Here is a 20,609-nt window from a genome sequence, read left to right as displayed (position 1 = left end):
CACAATGTTAAACAACTGTAAAACCCAATGCAATTTCCGTTCTTACCGGGTATCTCCACCTTCAACAGTGACAGGATTTTCACCAAAAATATGGGGATCCAGCAGAGGGCGTCGGAGAACACTATGAAGAAGAATCTGTTGGCCACAGCCACGTCCCTGTGCAGCCTGCTCCTCAGGTCTGTGGCGTTGATGCCAGTTTTATAGATGGAGTAGAACATGCTGGAGTAGGAGAAGACGATCACCAGGAACGCCACCACGTTCAGACCTAAGGAAGCATTCACACACTTAAAGTAGCAGATTCATAAAAGTATGAATGTATTTGGTGTAACAGTCCTGCATTGCTTGACTAAAAGTAGTAAAATTATCATCAGCAAAAGGTACTTAAAAGTGTCGAAAGTCAAATGACTTATTCTGCCGAAAAATGGCCCCTTGTCACTGATATATTATTGTGTATGACATTATTTAAGTGTTAATACTAATGCATCAATGTGTGAACATCAATTTAACGTAGAAGCTGTTAATGGCTGAGCTGGTTTTGATTTATGAATATACAGTAAGATGGTTTATTCCAGTGGTGGAGAGGATCACAGCTGACGGAGATGGTAGCAAAAGAGAAAAAGTAAAAGTCACATCAAACATTTTTCAATTCTTAGCTTATTTTGTGATATAATTGATCATTTGACATGTTTTGGGCTTAAAGGGCTTAAAGTACAGTCTTAAAGAAACTTGAATTGAATAACATTCAGTAATTTAATGCAAACGTGCCTCAAGCCTGTTACTCGCTGACACCACCAGATTTAATCTATAAGCTTTTCCATCTTTTTACCGCAGCCTCCATTAGCGCTCGCTTGTCTCCGGTGATTTCTCCGCTCAGGCTCCTCTAGTTTAAAACCATCTTTCCCCCCTGATGAACTTCTTTGTTGTGTTGGCAGTTTGTTTTGGGTCCTGCTGCATGACGGAGTGCTCTCGATTAACTTGTCTGTCAATTGGCAGACAAAATGTCTCCGTAGGCGTCTGAATTCATTCTGCTGCAGCCATCGTTAACTCACATCGATAATGATTAGTGAGCCGGCTCCGGAGGCAGCCATGCGAGCCGAGGCCATGACACCACCTCCGCCCTGTTTCACAGACAAGCTTTGGTTCGTGAGATAATTGGAGAAATTAATTTTGGTCTCATTCGTCCATAAAACTTTCTTCCAGAGGTTTTTACGGCTCATCTCTGTCTTTCTTTGCAAATTACGATCTGGCCTTGCAGATCTTAAATCTGATGAGCTGTTTCCATCTTTATTTCTGCTGAGTCTTGGTTGTGGAGGTTCATGCTGATGTCACTGATTGTTGTTTTGTTTTTTTTACAGTGTTTCTGTCATCATCTGTCCTGGGCTGTGCTTTTGTTGCTCACAAACAATTAATTGGTTCAAACTAATTTTTGCTGATCTACAAAAAGTTGGACGTGCTTTAATCTCTGCTCGCCTTGATTATTGCGATGCACTTTACTCTGTTCCTCAACCAATACAAAATGCTGATCAACCAAAAGGTACAACTGCACCACCCCTGTATTTGTCTCCCTTCACTGGCTCCCGGTCCACTCCCGGTCGTATTGATTTTAGAATCTTATTGCTCACTTCGATGGCCTTGAAAATGGCCTTGCAGCTAAATATCTGCAGGTTACTCACAGGTCACACCTCGTAACAAAGTGAGGCTGTCAGCGCCCCCCCACATTATGGAACTCATTGTCCATTAACAGACGTCTTAAAACCTTTATGGTATTTTATGATCTTATTTGTTTTATTGTTCTATTTTGCTCAGCAAATTAGTTTTTTCTTATTCTAATCTTATCTGTCTGTCTGGTGTTATTTCTTGTGGTATAGAAAAGTGCTATGTAAATAAAGTTTAGTATAAAGTTTATTAAAGGTGCTATGACCAAAGTTGTCCAACACATTTCAAAGTAAATCCCAGGAATTAGAAGCTGAAATTTTAACCCTGTGTCTCATATTCATGTGACACAATCAGACCGGGACAATATATTTCTTCATGTACATCCTCAAATACGGAAACATGTTTGAATTTTTCATGCAGACACACAGACATTCAATTTAAAACTGACTTTAGTGACGAGCAACAACCAGCGGCACCACTTCAAATGAATTCACATTGTTTTTATTCAAACTGCCAAGTGATGTAAATCCTGGCACCTTTTAAGAGGGAATATCCCCCGAAATGCATTCATCCATGTTGCCAGATTTCCACATGGTTCCGCAGTGAGAACAATGGGTAATAGGAACCAAGACTAATCATGAATTGTTCATGGAGCCAGTGTGTTTGATGTGTAAAAGCCCCGTCTAAGGTGCAATGCTATTTCATGTTCTGGTAGTTGGTTGGTACACTGAGTACAATACAAAGCTTTCAAGAACAATAAAGTGGCCCACTGTGAAAACAAAAACTTGAAATTTCTCAGGTTACGATGATTTTTAAATAAAGTGACAAAAGAACACTTTAATGGGTTTGTTAACTTCACAGAGTTTCATTAGTGACGTAGCACTCAATACTTAATTGATGGTGCCAAAACACAAAATTGTGAGTTTTGACTAGAGTGGAGGACAGACAAGTTAAGAACAGGGTCTACAGAGCACTTCTGCAGTGGTTCTCTTTTCACGAAATTTCTTTAAATAAATATTCCAATTTCACACGTAGCCTTTTAAAAATCTATTGGGGTCTCATTATCTGCTGCAGGGCTCCTTTCTTCTTTTGTCAACATTTTTCTTGTTTATGTTTGGGGTCATTAAATTTGTTTTCACAGTACTGATTTATTAATTGAGTGATTCAGTTTCCCTCCAGTGCAAATAAACAAAAAAAAGCTCTTTAATTAATTACTAAAAACTGTGTTCATTTTAAAATGAGCTTTTGGGGGAGAAACACAAAATTTCTTTCATAAATTTACCCAGAAAAATCCCTGTGGAATATCCTTTGGCAGTAGGTTTTTCTTGCCTGTCAGAGTGCAGGGGGAAGCAGACTCCATTACGTCCATAATAGTTTCCAAACACATCCTCGTTCATTAAGGGCACTGCAGCGATAATGAAGCCCAGTAACCAGATAGAAGCCAAGACCACCTTGCAGCGGGAAGATAAAACATGTTGTTAGAGTTTCTGACACGGTGCTCTTCAAAGCCCACATTAAAAAAACGATTAAAGTTAACTGACAACTCATTGAATTTCCACACTTTCACTGACAGTTAATTAAATAGAGCCTGTTGACTGACAAGTGCTTTCGGCCTCTGGACTCTGACAAAGCCAACAGTAGGGGGCAGAGTTTCCTCACAGAGCAGACGTATCCTCTTTCAGGCAGATGGGTGCAGAGTATTTAAAGTTAACAGTCAGATTTAGTTGAAAAAGCTGCTCTTTGCGTGGAGCACTCAGTGACACCAAGCAGCAGTGAAGATCCAGCTGGATAAACAAACATGAGCATCAGATCTTATTTACATAGCCCGACAAAGATGGAGTTAGCCGATACTAGAGAGAAAAACATTTCTGATACCAATGCATCAGCTGAGAGATACTTTTAAGATGTCATCATCAAACCCTAATGACAAAGAAAAAACGTAATCTTTATTATAGATAAATATAAATGAAAAGAAAACACAAATTAACAATATATATATATATAATTTTTTTTAAATGCAAATCTTTTCTGCATTTTTTGTTCTGTGCAATAAGTGTTTCATACCGGTGCGTATCAGCAAACAGAGATAAATTGGTTGGGCTCCTCTAAGTTGCATCTAAAATAAGATTAATAGAGCCCATTGGGGTTGTAGAGGAAGCTGTGGCAGAAAAAGTAAATGAAATAGTAGTTGTGCCTAAACTTATGCTGATAAATATTTACACATATTTAATATATAATTACTATATTTTTTCTTCATTGAGGCTGAAGGGTAAAAAATTAACAGTGATTTGGATGAAGAAGTTTCATCACTTTTGGTCTCGATCTTGATTAAAAATAATTCCTAATTATGTGCTTTCTCCTGCCCCAGGCGAATCAACAGCATGTTTCAGAATTTCAATATCTTATAAATGCAATCCTGTATATGTTCTGTTTATATTATATATTCTATTTAAAAATGAGTTTGTGTCTGTGTTTAATTGCATGTTTACTTATTTATAACTTTTTCTAATGTTTCTTATTTTTTACTGTCCCCTTTGCTGCTGTAACATGACAAATGTCCCTGTAATGGGACTAATGACAGTAAATCTTATCTTATATATGGCTTAGCTGAACTCGTTGCTGTGTCCTTTACATCATGTTTTATTAAAAAATGTTGCACTTACAGTATCTATAAATGGAGCTGCTGTTTCACAGCCTCTCTGACCCAGAGCTGAGACACTGCACCCCCACACATTAAACAGCTTTGCTCTTGCAGAGCAGATCCTAATTACAAGCTGCTCAACAGAATCTGAGCATTCTGTGACTGTGAATCAGGCTGCGTATAATTTGTCTATTTCTAAGCGCAGGTACAGCTGCAGTCCACCCAGTTCATACTACGTCCATTGAAGCAGAAAAGGAACCATAATAATACCACAAGAGAACATTTATTTCGAAGAAGAAATACTCCAGCAGAATAAATCCAATATCTTCACATTTTTAAGATGTATGATTATTTTTAGACAGCACACTTCATAAGAGTTCATAAACTCTGGAGCTGTTTCTTTAAAGATTTCTTATATCAAAATAGCAAAACTTAAATAGAATTAAATCTAGTTAATGTGAAATTTCCAGTGCATGTAGAGTAGCTCACCCCAGTCTGAAGCTTGCCAGGGCGCAGATTGCTGAAGGGGAAGACGATAACCAGGAACTTTTCCAGCGTCAGATAAGTCAGGAGCAGAACAGACACCTGAGAGATAACACTCATTACAAACTTTTAGATTGGTTTATTTCCCTCCACATAGACACTGGGTTGGGCTCAAATTATTATGAGGCTTGAGACATGTTTCCGATAAACCATCACAATAACATCTGCCTTATTACCGTCACAGACAGATCTCCAATGTATAAACGCTGCCTCGAGTAAAGGACGAACAGAAAGCTCCTCCTCGTTGGTGCACTCAGGGGCTTTAGTTGAAGCCAATTAAGACTTCAATCTCTTCATTGTTTATTTCCTTTCTTCTCTGATGTTAACTTGTGAATGCTAAATTTAATTAAACATGATTTATAGTCAATATGAATGAAACATTTGTATGGTCCATTAATCATAGCTCAGTAAAACACTTGTTATATATTCACAAGAGGCTGTAAATCAAGAGGTCTGATTTGATAACGATGTGCTACCGGCTCAGGTTACAGATCCAGAAATGTTACATGTACGTACAGCTGACCCCAATATGTTCCCCGCAGTGACGTTTATAGACTTTGAATTTAACAAAAACAACACAATAGTATCAAATAAGGGCCGGATCCTGTGATACCCTTAGATTGAGGCACTGGTTTAGGACAAATAGTTGAATCCCTTGATTTACTGAGAATGATTTGTTGTGTGTAAAAACATAAACAGTAACAGTTGACAGTCAAATTCTCCCTTGAGAAAACTACAACCAGAGTCAAAACTCTGGATGTAGCGACAGCAGCAGCAGCATTGTTTTGCTGATAATTCCTCTTGCTGCAGCTTCACATTAAAATTGCTGACTGGTGAAACACATGTTGAATTTGAATATGAAGAAGTCACAAGATATGCAGTGTTTGTCAATGTGCTCAGCACTTACATATTTTTGCATCGTTCTGCAAAAATGCTTCTATGAAACAAGACAACGCTTGTTTGCATTTTTACAGTTTGAAATGTTGCAGGAAGTGAAAGACCCAGAAGGAGCAACCACAGTGAACGGTTAGATGAAGAGCTACAGGCGACAGGCTGCACACCTCCAACTGCTATTTGCAGATTCATGTCGTGTGCAGCAGAACTTCAGATCCCGGTGGCTCACAGAATGATGGAAAAAGAAAAAGAAATTGCCTGATTTATTTATTAAAGGTGAAATGTTATGCGCATATTCAGGTTCATAAGTTTAATTTGGTATATTACCGGAAAAGGTTTAACTGCTCTAATGTTCAGAAAACAAATCACGTTCCTTATACTGTCCATTGCTGCAGCTCTTCTTTTCAGCCTCTGTCTGAAACACTATACCATGGGCTATGGGCTTTTTAACTTTGCAAAACTTTTACATGAACAAACAACCTTTAACACATCTGAGGAATGGGAAAAAATGAAAAAAGCATCATATGTCTCCTTTAAAAGAACAATAGTTTGTTTTTCTCCCTCCAGAAACCTGTGACCTGCATTGCTAAACTGCATCGGATGTTACCACAAGTAAGTACAGGTGTCGACAAACAGGTGTCACAAAAACGAGAATTCTTCGAGAGGCCACTTTAAGGTTGCATGAATGTGAAAGAATATGAATTGCAGTGAATTCATACACTATGGTCTTCATTCCTGTTTGTGTACATCTGTTTGTGAGTGAGATGTTAATCTACATTAAGTTACCTCGGAGGAGAGCATGGCCAGAAATCCAATGGTGCGACACTCTACGCTCTCCATCCACAGCAGAGCGTTACGATTGTACTGGCCGCGAAACTTCACATCGAACACTCCGACAAAGAACAGGTACACACCCATGAGGCAGTCTGCACCTGCACGAAGAGAGATAGTGACATACAGCACATTAGTCCATTTACAGAGAGAGGTGCTCGTTGTGGGTTTTAATGTTTTACTCCATCTGTCAGGTGCTGGCACTTCCTGCAGCCAGACCCCAAAACTCTCTCATTAAAATGCATGAAACATTAGTTTACCCGCCAGTGCAGGAGTGTAATTGCCAGCATGGTACACACATGGAGTGTAAGACTGAATGTCAGCGTGTGTTTGTGTGTGTATAGCGGTGGGTTGGTGAGAAAGTTGGTGAGACAATAAGTTATTTTAAGACTTAAGAAAGCCACCATGACTTAATTAATACAGCTTCATTACTTTTTTAATGTCGCAGCTACATATATCTAAAGTTAGAGTTAAGGATAATAGAACAAAACCTCCTTCTTTAGGCCCACAGTCTATGGATAAATCAGGGAGAGGGCAGCACGAGGGGGGGTGAAGCCTGGAGGATGAACAAAACCCCGGCCATGAGTGATAAGTATAAGTCTGACCAGAGAACTATAAAGAAGAACTGACTGACAATACAAAACTGAGACACAGTGGAGAGGAACCAATTGTGAATGGTGAGGGAGAGAGAGCATGAAAATGGGTATATGGATTTAATTTTTTGATTTATTTTTTTGTAGAAAAGCGTTTTTAAATCCACTTCTGTCAAAAAAAATACTTGGTCAAGAGCTTCTTTGATTTTTTACAGTTCATCCTCTGGAGCTATTTGAAATTGTTTTTTGAAATCGAACTTTTTCCATCCTTCATTGTTTTCATATAGTCTGTTCTCTCTTGTAAAATAAATCTTGTTAACACCTTTAATCACTTTCAAACCCCTCCACCCTAACCTGCAGTTGCTACATCTATTAAATCGAATATTTCTCCATATGTAAATAATATCACCATTTCTTTCTGAGTCTGAGGTGTGTAGTAGTGTGTAGTTACTCACAGCACAGGACTTTGATGCACGCAGCATGCAGATTGTTCTCCGCTCGTATCAGGGACCTCATGCCGATGACTAAGAGGTTACCAAAGCACGTGATGAAGGCCATGACCCACACACACACCCGCAGCACTATGTTGGCCAGCAGGTCCTCAAAAGATGATATGCCATCTGTATTGGGCTTGCAGGACCTGACATGAGGGGCATACGAGCAGTACTGGAACTTCTGGAAGTATCTGGCAGAGGTAGATAAGAAAAGAAAGGAGAAACAATTACACAAACAATGAGGCTTAGAGGAGATAACAAGAGAAAGACACCTGATGATTAATTATTCAGTGACATGTGTGGGGATTGGGACACTTGTGTAGGGTCATACGAACATGTGGGACAGGTTCTTCATGGGCAGAAACATCTTAGTCTGAATATCTGGGATCTCTATCCCTTCCAGTGCCCTATAGAGAGCAGAGTACATTTCTATCTCTGCAAAGGCTGCAAGTGTGTGTGTGTGTGTGTGTGTGTGTGTGTGTGTGTGTGTGTGTGTGTGTGTGTGTGTGTGTGTGTGTGTGTGTGTGTGTGTACATGTGTGTGTGTGTACTCACAAAGACTGAAGTTGTGCCAAATGGCTGAAATGACTTGGGTGAATGCGAAGAAGAGGATTGTGGGAGATATTTCTGAAAAGAGAAACACACAGTGACAAACTCAGTGGAGCTCGTCGGGATGAAATGTCACATGTGGCTAAATTACAGTAAAATCCAGTCTTTGTTTTAGGTTCATTCGAAAATTGGACAATGACTTTCATTCAGTCCTTAGTCACCCTGGATAGAAAATAAAACGCTGTGCTTGTGCTCCACAGCACACATGCTCAGTGCACTGTGCATAACATTTAATAGATGAATCTAACCACCAACATGGATACTTGGTTGGTATTACTGTAAGCCTCTGATTATTTTTGGTTTTGTTACTCCCTGATGCCCTGTTGTGTTTCCTGCCATATTTCCCCTTCACTCTCATGTGTTGTTTGTTGTGTGTGGCTGTTTGGGCTTTGCTTCCTGGTTTCTTTTTACCCCTCAATTATACACCCTCTGTGGTAGAGATACTACGCCTGCTTCTCTTTCTGGTGTGCTGACATTTTGTTTGTGAGCTTTTTTGGACGACACATCTCTACTTCCTGCCACTGTACAGGAGAGAAGCCAAATTAAAAAGGCCCATTTTTACTTCTCCTTCAGCAATTTGGCCCATCACTGACATTTTTAAAATGTTAATTATTTCAGTAATATAGTAAATTTCAGATGATGACACTGAAAACACTTTCAAAGTCACTGCACCAAGGAGCCACAAAGATACAAAAATTGTCGATCCACTTGATAAAATAAAGATAAAATTAAGTATTTTTTCTAGCCTGTATATTGTGGCATTCGACTCTATCAATTTATCATCTTGACTTGTCCCTTTACCTCTTGACTCATTCCTTTTCCTAATCACAGTATAATACCCCCTGCATTATTTTGTCTATTCTCAAAAAAAAAAACATTTCAGAATCGATCTCAGCAATCGGATATTTTTAAAGATTTTATATTTCTTTGTCACATTCCTAAATCAATTCACATCCGTCTTATTTTCAAGTGAGAACATTGTGTCTGTGAGACAACATGTTTTTCTATACTTCATTATCATGTGGCTCACGTTCTGGGTGGTAGTAGATCAACCCAGGGTTGTTACACAGGATTTTGCTCAGACTGTTGTTTCACTCTAATAAACAGCCTTTTGAGGTTACATTGCGCCAGAATCAAACAGACGTTGAGTTATTGTCCCAATATAAAACAAACAACTGTCTCAACTCACTTTAAGAGCTTGGCACTTCTGGCAAATGAGAGAAACTGATTCAGGGCAACACACTGACAGTTCACTGTTTAAAAGTGATGTGCTTGGCTCTTAAAAGCATATATAAACTACAATAGCGCTCAGTAGAGCACATACCAGCACCAAGGACAAACAGTCCCCTTAAATTCAATCAAGCCACACCAAATAGATATCAGTCCAATAAATATGTCTGTTCTTTCATCAAGTTCCATGCATTAATACAAAAAAACCAATTTTGCAATGTAAAGGAAAGTGAAAAAGATCCTGGATCTTTGGTCCAGTTCCATGCCGTAATTTAATGGTTTCTTTTTTGGCCCATGTCCCCTTCAACCAAATTTCTGGGAAATCTGTTCAACAAACTGACAGGAAAAATAACCTCCTTGGTGGAGATAACAATAAAATATGAAATTGACGCTGCAGACTGATACTGATGATTTTCCTGGTAGTTTTCCAGTTCAATCTGGGTCATGGAAAATATTGCTCCCGTAGACTCGAAGGTCAGTGAATTCATGGAACATTCAAGCGACTGGTAATATATCTCTTTTCACGAGTGTTACCCTATCTGTGTGCTTGTGTGTGTGTGTGTGTGTGTGTGTGTGTGTGTGTGTGTGTGTGTGTGTGTGTGTGTGTGTGTGTGTGTGTGTGTGACATGCTGATGTGGATTCTACTGTGCTGAGTGTGGGGATTTTAACATTGCCAGGCTGTATTACATTTCAAATGATTGGAAGAATGTGGTAAAGCTGCTGAATTCATGAAATGAGAGAAGGCGAGAAAAAATATTCATTAACATATGGCTCCCTGTCTCAAGTGTTGGAAAACTGGGGTAAGGAATGAGTAAGCTTTCCACATTAGAGTAATCCAGTATGTCGTTCTAAAAATTCTGTACAAAGTGTTCAGTTGAAGTCATTAATATTTTGATTGTCCTGTGAAGAGCTGCCCAGATTGATGTGATACGTCACAACCGTGAAACTGTAGAGTCGGTCTTCAGCCACGTGACAAATCTGAGCTACCACACATTAATCTTATTATCTCTGTCAAGTTGGTTCAAACTCGGATTGGAAGTGATTTCAGAAAGTTAAGTAATTTGCTTTCTAATCATTCCCGCCCACCACTAATGGAATGGTTGGAGCTCATTAACATTATAATAGAATCATTTATGGGGCGGTACTCTGCGTGGCAGCATTGTTGGTCCTGGTCCCCAGCTGTGAAGTAACAGTACATGAATGTTGATATTTGCAGACACATTTCAATAAGTGACTTATTGAAATAAAACATTTACAGGAGATTGAAATGTTTATCACAGACCACTTCTTCTACCTTGTTATCCCAAATATGTTTTTTAAATCATTTTTGCACAGTTTTCATCATGTAGAGAACATCTGCTTCTTTTTTGAGAATTACCACGATGGCCACTTATCCCTTACATCGGTAAGGGAAGAAGAGATATATAGATTGGTTACTCAATCAAAAGTGGCAATACCACAGAGTAAAAATACATTACAAGTGCATTGAAAATTAAATCGGTCCATTAAAGAAAGTACGTGGCATGGGGTATATGCATTAAACAGAATAATGGGAATAACAATGTTTAATTGTCAAATAAATGAAAGTGATGTATTCCTCTGTGTGTACTAGAATATGGAGTAGGAAGTATAATGTCATCCCCATCTGAAAGCCGAAGTGTCCTTGGGCAAAATACTGAACCCCCAACTGTAAAGTGCTTTGAGTGGTCATCAATACTAGAAAAGCTCTAAATAAATACAGACCATTTACCATGAAATGAAAATAAAGTGCGAGAACTATCAACCCCAGAGTAAATACACTTAGTTTTCACCACTTTCACTTGCTGAATTTGTACTTTGGCAGAATTTATGGAGAATGTAAAACACTCAGTATAAAGGCCTGACTTTGACCCTAGAATTGCTCACTATTTAATTCCAGTGTAAATTGAGACGGTGAGCCAACACTCTATGGCTTTTCAAATGTTGCTTTAAAAACCACCGCAATCACATTTCTGTCAACACGGCCATCGCTAAAGAGTTTTGTTCAGCATAATAATCCCTTTAATGTTCTGAATTCCTTTCCAATGGGAGGCGTCACCAGAAAGATAAAGTTATGGTGACGCCGTGGACATCAAAAAAGTGTTTTATAATCCATTTAGGCCTGATTCCTTCCTGTTATAATCCTCAGATAATGAAGCACACCTCTCCCAGACTATCAGTTACTCACAGTTTTAGGAGGGACTTGGAAAGGCTTTTAAAGGTGTTCTTTGGCAGCTCCTTTATCCTGTTGCTGGACAGATTCCTAAACACGATAGAACAGACAAAAGAAAAGAGACAAAAGCAAAATGAACAACACACAGATTCAGTCAAAGGTATAGTTTATTATGTTTCTACCAAACAGGAATACGAATAAATACTAAATACTAAGAGGAACAGAAAACAACACACGTCATCAAAACACAAAAGAAATCATCAAAACAGTTTTATTTGCTTTGCGAAGATTTATCCATAACAAATACTGATTGATATGATAAAATCCCTTGAAATGCTCCTGCCTTGTCCTTTTCCTCCACTTAAACCCAGGTTTTATATAGTTTCTTCTTGTATGGCTACTGATTATGTTCGCGACAGATTTTTTTAATTATATTTCATTATTTCAGTCTGAATTAGAGTGCAGCTCAGGTGGCAATTTTCTGTCTGAGCCTGAGAGAAAAAGACCGTTATTTGTGTGATTTCCCTGATAACAGGCACGTGCAGTGTGAAAAATCAAATCAATGGCCCAGCCAATGTAATTGAACCTGCCCAGAGTTTTTATCATTTCAAAAATGTTGAAATGATAAATAATAAATCCTAATTATTGTTCGAACCTGGCCCGGGCAGAGTATCCACACTATAGCAATATACATTTTAATTTTAGTTATAACAAAGCCTGCTTCTTGTTGCTATGTGGTTAATGTTGGATCCATCCATAGATCAACATAACCAATTTTAACTTAATAAAATGCTAGAATATAATTTGCATTATTCACTAATCCAGATATGATGTGGTGTCATGGTGTCGAGTTCTGTCCGTCAGTTGTGTGTGGAAATCTGCTCATTTCAGACCCTGCCACTCCCACCCAGCTGACCTCCTCCTCCATTCACCCTCTCATCTGGTCCCATTCTTTCATTAACTCTCATCCGTTTCCACTCGTTCTCTGTCAGATCCGTTTCCACTCGCTCCCTGTGCCATGTGCCTCTGTTCCTTTCCTGTCTCTTTTGATCCTGATCATGTTACTTTGTTTTTCTGATCTAAGTAAGGACTCTTTACTTTTACAGAGTCATGTTCTTGGGCCCTTTTCTTTCCTGAGAACCATGAAAATGTGGTTTCACATTAACCACGAAAGATAACGATAAACAGTAGTTCCCATAGTTTGATCAGTCTGTTTTATATATAAATAGCTGAAAATAACATATCATATTTTCATGATTGGTTCTTTTAAATGAAATGCATTGAGCTGAAAAAGATTCTACAACTCTGTTCTCACTCAGCAATGAGAGACGCTGACACCACTGGAGCTTTTAGAGACCTTTCGATTTTCACAGAAACTCAGTGATCGATTAGACGGCTTCTTATTAATCAATTCCAAATTGATCGTGGGAACAGAACAGAAAGAGACTTGTACAACGTGTGCGTCACTCACAGCTCAGCCAGTTTCCACAGGGACTGGAAGGTGTTTTCAGGAACTCTTCTTATCCGGTTTTCCATCAGTAATCTGCACAGGAAGGAGCTGCTGTCAGAAAACATGTTACAAAGTGTGGTGGATCCCTGCAGGGACTGGACACTATTTGTGGCGCCATCTGAACATATGGCTACCCATTTGCAGAATGCTAAGTCCATCAACACTCATCCAATGCCGACTCAAAAGCTCTGCCTGAAGAAATGAAGGAGTTCCTGCGTTGCATAGAAAATATTTTTGGCGTTCTCATGCCCACACATATTCATATATTCACACTTAATTGCTGCCTCGAACTACAGAGTAACACTGGAGCATATGGCAGCAACAGTCTTTTTACAGCATATTTGAACAGTTTGAATGAAGGAAATCCAAACTTTGTTCCTTCACTTCATCCCTCAGGGTCAAACTGTCGCCCTTTCTGTCATAATCCCATTTACACACACGCCGCACAAACTTTTCTCTTAACTTCTCTATCTCAGAGGTGAGGTCCCACTTTTCATTTCGCTCTCTGTCTATTTCTTTATGATCACAATTATCTTGTCAAGTTTTAACATGGACGATCAGAAATGTCCGGAGTACAAACACACACCAAGTGGTTAAAGGGTTTATACAGCACTTTTCTAGTCTCACTTCTCAATGTGCTTTACACCATCACATTCACCCATTAACACACAGATTTATACAGCACTTCTATATACAGAGTTTACGTATCACACATCATTCACACACTGTCAGCATAGTCCACATGCGGATTGGAGGAGCCACAGATTGTACATCTTGAAGAAGAAATCAATTTCTCTGCTCCCAGCCATGAAAAAACCTAACAAATGGATGGCACAGCGTGAAAAGTACAGGCGATCCTGTTACTGTTTTGGCAGTAGGTCGGACTTTAGTGATGTGACAGCAAACCTTTAAAAGATCTGTCTATCACCAGTGCTTGAGAAATAAAGTCACTCATGCATTTCCTTGGAACAAACTTTGATTTCTAAAAAAAACACTTTAATCTGGACTTTTGGTCAAACTATTTCAACTGCAACTGTCCTCTACCTTTGAATGTGATGGTGCTAATATCTACAAGTACATCGCAGCTTAACTTCCTTTGAGCTTCATCACTGCTTGAGCTCTGCATGCAGGGACCCTGCTGCTGACAGGACCTGCTGTTTGGTTCGCTAAGCTTATCACAGAATAATTTTAAGGTGAGATATATTAATGTTCTTAGCCTTTCACAAACATATCGGGATAAAAATTTGTTTGCTGGTATGAAAACTAAAATTTTGTATAGAATAAACAGCAGCCAAATATCAGCATCAGCCCCCAAAAAAACATTAACTTATATATTTTTGTGTGTATTCTTTTTACTTGTGGACTGTAAGTGTGTTTTCTTGTTGCTACACTTGTTCTATAGGTTTTATAAACTATAATTATACTGCTATGAATCATTTATAAAAGGTTTAAGTGCCATCCATAAATGCTGAATAGATGAGATAAAAACAACTTTCTGAAGACCCAGTTATGACTTTAATTAATTTTACCTCTGTCCTTGCAAGGCAAACTTTTTACCCTTGTTTTGAAAAGTGCTGAATGAATGTTATTACATTATGATTAATTGGTGGCTGAGTTCTGAGGTCGTTCATGATGATGAACCAGGACATACTGCAGCGCATTTGTTGTTATTTATGTTCCCTAATACAATAAATAAAAGTATACAAATGAGTCTGTGTGGTTGCGTGTTTGTGTGTGTGTGTGTGTGTTTGTGTGTGTGTGTTTGTGTGTGTGTGTGTGTCTGTCTGTGTGTGGGAGACAGCAAGAGTGACAAATTTTATGAACATTTTTTGATTTACTTTCAGGTTCAACTGGACTGTCTTGAACTAAACTAAACTTAATGTAAATGGGAAATTGACATAAAACACATGAGGAAGGTAAAGACAATATGGTATATATGAATAACAGTGGAAACACAACCGCCCAATAACTGACCGATGTCGTGTGGAGGTCCAACGTCGCTACATGCTGGAAACCAACTCATTCATCCCAGCTGACAGACAAGAGACTCATTTCAAATGCTGCATTCAAAAAACTGTGCTTTTTTAAATGTTTTAAAGTCAAGATACTTACAGAACCTCAAGCTTGCTGCAGCTCTTCAGGATGGAGAAGTTGAGAGTTTGAATGTGGTTTCCCTCAAGATCCCTAAAAACAAGAATATAAATTGAAAACTGAGATAAGTCCAAAAACACCGGCTGTTCATCTGTTGTGCTGTTTGAGTTTATTGGATTTTGTCCAAATTTACTTTTTCTTCTAATATTTTTCTTCCAAATCAGCACAAAGGTAGGAACTACAACTCTGAGTAGACGATCTCCTCCAAGGCCCAACAGTCCCCTTGTGAAACCACATGTTACTAGAACTGGATTATTATTTGCATCTACACAAAATTACACCCACTCATTGATAACATTCCCCTAAATATGAATATGAAAATGCTCTATTTTGCAATGTCAAAGAAAGTTCCAGGGTCTGTCCCTTTGTCAGGATCCATGCCTAAAATGCATGTGGGTTTTTTCTTGGCCCATGTCCAATCCTTCTGCCAAGTTTCTCGGAAATCTGTTCTGCCGTTTTTTTGCGTAATCCTGCTGAGCAACTAACCAAAAAAACAAAAGTACAGGGGTGAAAAAATAACCATCTTGGCGGAGGTGTTAAAATACTGTACGTCATTTGTCTGGAGTTTTTGTTTAAGGGTAATGAAAAGAGAATAAAATTACAGTGTGGGACGGGGAAAGAGTGACAGCCATTGTTTGCTTTGGAATTTAAATAAGTCGGTACGAGGGCTGATTGGCAGCACGTTGCTAACACAAAGACATAAAAGCTACAGATAGCATGAGGCCATTACACTTTCACACTCATCTGGCTGGTGCGCTTCAAGCTACACTCACACCCCAAAATAGCCGATGGAGTTGACCGACCGCGGTGACATGTGCTGAGGAGATCTTCAGCTCTCATGTAGTCTGGAGGACCACTCGTCTCAGCCTCATATCAGAAACTATGCAACCCCTCGTCACCTCTATCTACCAGACCTCATTCGTTTTTATGTACGCACAAAAGCACAAACCCGCGCACACACACACACACACACACACACACACACACACACACACACACACACACACACACACACACACACACACACACACACACACACACCTGTCTGGTAAATTCTGTAGACAGTCACTGAATCACACACCTGCACACACACAAGTACACTGTCAGAGCAGACTCACAGCCAGTCCAGGGCAGGCATGTGTTCGCAGAAGCTGGGGTGAGGAAGCTGCTGCAGTGAGGCGTCCACCATGGATCTGACAAGAGAGGGGAACATTTCAACATCACAAAAACAGAGATTAAACATTTACAGCAGGAGATTCAGTTACAGAGCAAAGCACTTCCAGCTTTTATACCAAGAGATATAACAAGATATGTGGCCTGTTTAAAAAAAAAATTTAGAGAAACAACTGCTGGGAAATAAATTAACATAGTAAGAACGTTTCTGGTACTGGTTAAGTATCTTAAACATAGTCTATAATGGATGACATAAGGGTCCATAAAATCTGGATTGGTGGCTGGCTGCAATGTAGGTCATAGACCTCTCCTCCTCCATGTTAGCAGGAAGGACATAGGTAAAGCTAAAAAGTCTTAGTACATACAACATAATTCTATAGAGTCACTCCTGCCAAACAGGCAGAGAGAGTGGGGGCACATTAACATGTCTCTTATCTTTTATTCACGCATAAACATTGAGAGGACGTGTATTGAAATGGAACCTGCTGCGGACCTAAGTGAGCAAAGAAAACAGCCAAGAGAATGAGTCAAGTGGAAAGAAAAAGGACAGACATAAACAAAGCCTAGCAGAACAATATCTTACTGTCGTACCAAGTCAGTCAGAGGACGGCTAGAGATAAACCATTACTTGACAAGTACAGAGAAAGGAAGAGAAACGTGACGTGGCTTGAAAGGATGGAGACTGAACTTTGTAGTAAATATCTGAGAGGACAAAATGGCAATAAGAGCTACTAAAGTGCAATATAATGTAAATCAGGCACAGCTTAAGACTCACTGTCTGTAATTTATCTATTCAATTAAAATTATTTAAATTTTAATTCACATTTCTCTGTAGAGCATTCAGGTCAACACTTCACAGTTTTTAATGTGCTCTATAAATACATTTGACTTTTGATTAACTGGCTTGGGAAATAAATAAAACTCCCATAATGATCCCCATCAGAATACAGAGACATGACCGAGCATGAAACAAGGCGTGAAATTTTGCAAAACAGATTATTAACAAGGAAGAAATTATAAAACTCACAGATACACAAGAGACTGGAGCCCGATGAACGTGTCCTGGGACAAACTTGTTAGTGGGTTATGATCCAAGATCCTGGCACACATGAAAAAAAAGGAAATATATTCAAATAAGTTACGAAGCAAAGTCAAACTTTTATTCATGTATTTTGATGTTATCAAAGTTTATTTTTGTTTGATAGAAGTCTAGAATATGCCTGACTAAGGGGCTAGCGGCTAACAGTTTCCTGCATCTAGTCCAAGATAACTGCCGGACGCTAACAGTTTCCTGCTTCCAGTGCAAGCTAATGACCTGAGGCTAGAGGCTAAAAGTGTAAGCTAACGACCTGAGGCTAGAAGCTAGCAGTGTAAGCTAATGACCTGAAGCTAGAGGTTAACAGTGTAAGCTAATTATCTGAGGCCAGAGGCTAGAGGCTAACAGTGTAAGCTAATGACCTGAGGCTAGAGGCTAACAGTGTAAGCTATCGTCACTAGATCTTTGGAATACCATGCAGACATTTCTCAGTTATATATTGTACCATTTGCTTCACTGTTTGGCAGCTTGTTGGCATATTTGAGTTTTCCCAGAGGAGTCAAGGAGGCCGGTTGAAGGTTTATTCCTCCTGATAAATTGTAAACAATGATAAACAATCCACTTCCCTTAAGCTCTTGATCTCAATAGATTTTGTGGAGAAAATAGGACTTAATCCAATCAGCTGTACATATTTAAGACTCCTTATACACAAATGAATGCATGAGATCGAACTGTAGAAAAAACCACCGACACATAACAGAGAGTGTGTGTGTGTGTGTGTGTGTGTGTGTGTGTGTGTGTGTGTGTGTGTGTGTGTGTGTGTGTGTGTGTTACTCACAGCCACTCTAACCGGTGGAGGTCCTTGAACACACCAGGACTGAGAGAGGATATCAAGTTCTCGCTGAGAAACCTGATCGATACAATGGAGAAAAACATACCAACATTCATTATGTTGTTAAGTAATATACTAAATTCAGAAGAGCAGAAATAAATAGTTGCATTAATCAATTAGCTCATGATTGCAGCTAGTTTTATTATTAATTAGAAATTAGAGCAATAAGTTGAGCAATCAAAGTGAAAACAAAAGCTAAAAATGCATAGTTTCTGCTTCTCAAAAGGAAGGATTTCACTTGTAGTTTTCATTTGACACATACTGAAACGTCCTCTTAGACTGGGAGAAGTTCTGAGGTGGACTTTTTGACGATTAATCGTCTAAAACAATAACAAGGAAATCAGTCTATAATGAAAAAAAAGGGTTTGTTGCAGTCTTGGTACACAGTTACAGACAAGTACACCTCAGAGTTGCTCCCTCTGGTTGTAACCTGTAAAATGGACCCAACAGCGTTGTAGTTATTGTCAGGATAAACTGCAGTTCCTTTAAAGGGGACATATCATGAAAATTCCACTTTGTTAGTGCTTCTACACGTTAATGTGGGTATCTGGCATGTCTACCCACCCAAAAACTCTGGAAAAAAACCACTCGCGCGTTTTGTTATGGTTCCTCTAAGTCAGAAACGTCACGCTTGAGTGACTGGAATGAGCTTCCTGTGTATTGTGTCGTAACAATACACTGGAAGTCTCCCTACATGGCCTTGGCCCACCCCCCACACTCGTTACGCCGGGTTTACACCGGACGCGGAAGTGCTGCGCCGCGCAGCGCAGCGCAGCGCCATTCTCAAGCGCGCAGCCGCCTGGCTGTTCACACGGGACGCGCATTTCTCCGCGCTGGTCAGCCCGCGATTCTGCTTTCTCCGCTTGTTGTTGTACCCGTTGAATGTCGGGGTTCGGGGGTAAATGATGGTCTTCATAGCCCCCCCCCCCCCCACCCCTCTCTTTCTCTCTGTCTATATGCTTGTGTGCTTGTAGTGGATGGGCAGAGGGGACATTCAATTATGTGATTGGGAAAATTGGGAAAATTGGGAAAATTAAAACTCCAGGACAACAGAAGGGGAATACAAAGTATGGGATGCATATTTGATAATTTATATCATATAAAATATGTAATTTATATCGTTTAAAACCATGGGGGGGAGGGGGGAGCTGGCTCAGTAGCATTTAAAGGAACAGGCACTCAAAACAGGTCACTCTGTGGAGGGCTGTTTTAGACAGGGTAAAAAGGGTGCTGTTTTAAATGATCCTTGTGGTATTTTGACCAAAGTATGTTACAGACATTTCATTAAGACCCCAAGGAACCATATCAACTTGTGGTAAAATGGGCATGCTATGTCCCCTTTAAAGTCTGTAAAGGCTTATTGATCTCATCCCTTTCACTTTTGTCCTTCACGGCATGTGCTATTTAAAATACATATCGTCACAGTCGGAACATTAACAGTGGAAAGCATTTGCAAACATTGTCACTTTTCAGATCACATTATAATTACCAGAAACTGCTCTCTTGAATAAAACTAGTCAGAATCCATATGCTGTAGAAAACGTGCTGGATTAATTGATACAATAAACGTTTATAATTCATTCATCTTAATTCGACACCCAAGAGATAAATACATTGGAGATTCAAGTGAAGGAAAGTGAAAAGTGTGTTGAGGGAACATAATATCCATGTAGTCGGGTGAGGAGAGATCAGTATCATTGATGAAGTGAGTAGGAAACTTACAGACGCTTTAAATTGTGCAGGCCGCTGAAGGCGTGTGGGGAAATGAACTGGAGGCTGTTGTTTTGCAGAAACCTGAGAAAAGAAGAAAAATTATGTAATCGTAATTGGGGGAAATTATTCGGTTGTTCTCTCCTGAAACTCATGAATATAAACATAATCCACACACACACACACACACACACACACACACACACACACACACACACACACACACACACACACACACACACACACACACACACACACACACACACACACACACACACACGCTCTTGACTCGAACATAATGTCAAAGTGATTAATACCATGCTGTTAGGGTAATACCATAATTATCATCCGGTGCACAATCGTTCCATTTTTAGATGACAATGACAGGATAATACACTAATCAGCATATTCCCTCCACAACAACAGGCACCGGACAGTCGTCAGCAGGGAACAATG

The 20,609-nt window shown here is 39.4% G+C and overlaps 1 protein-coding gene across 3 annotated transcripts in view; it reads right to left on the bottom strand.

The window, feature by feature from the left end:
• Positions 1-20,609, bottom strand: part of rxfp2a (relaxin family peptide receptor 2a) — a 70,497-nt gene that overhangs the window by 1,573 nt on the left and 48,315 nt on the right. For 2 of the 3 annotated variants that reach the window (XM_034607659.1, XM_034607658.1), the window contains 14 exons: positions 20,166-20,237; positions 18,390-18,461; positions 17,543-17,614; positions 16,461-16,535; positions 15,304-15,375; positions 13,153-13,224; positions 11,697-11,771; positions 8,207-8,278; positions 7,988-8,059; positions 7,614-7,843; positions 6,521-6,666; positions 4,787-4,882; positions 2,939-3,107; positions 47-265 (listed from right to left, as the gene is read on the bottom strand). In XM_034607659.1, the coding sequence (XP_034463550.1) occupies positions 47-265; positions 2,939-3,107; positions 4,787-4,882; positions 6,521-6,666; positions 7,614-7,843; positions 7,988-8,059; positions 8,207-8,278; positions 11,697-11,771; positions 13,153-13,224; positions 15,304-15,375; positions 16,461-16,535; positions 17,543-17,614; positions 18,390-18,461; positions 20,166-20,237 (1,514 nt within the window). The remainder of the gene's footprint in view (positions 1-46; positions 266-2,938; positions 3,108-4,786; positions 4,883-6,520; positions 6,667-7,613; positions 7,844-7,987; positions 8,060-8,206; positions 8,279-11,696; positions 11,772-13,152; positions 13,225-15,303; positions 15,376-16,460; positions 16,536-17,542; positions 17,615-18,389; positions 18,462-20,165; positions 20,238-20,609) is intronic. The other variant, XM_034607660.1, reaches the window with a different exon arrangement.

Source organism: Hippoglossus hippoglossus, chromosome 14 (genome assembly GCF_009819705.1).
Source record: "Hippoglossus hippoglossus isolate fHipHip1 chromosome 14, fHipHip1.pri, whole genome shotgun sequence".
NCBI classification, from domain to species: domain Eukaryota; kingdom Metazoa; phylum Chordata; class Actinopteri; order Pleuronectiformes; family Pleuronectidae; genus Hippoglossus; species Hippoglossus hippoglossus.
Note: the sequence above shows the minus strand (reverse complement) of the source record. Positions and strands in the feature narration are given on the sequence as shown.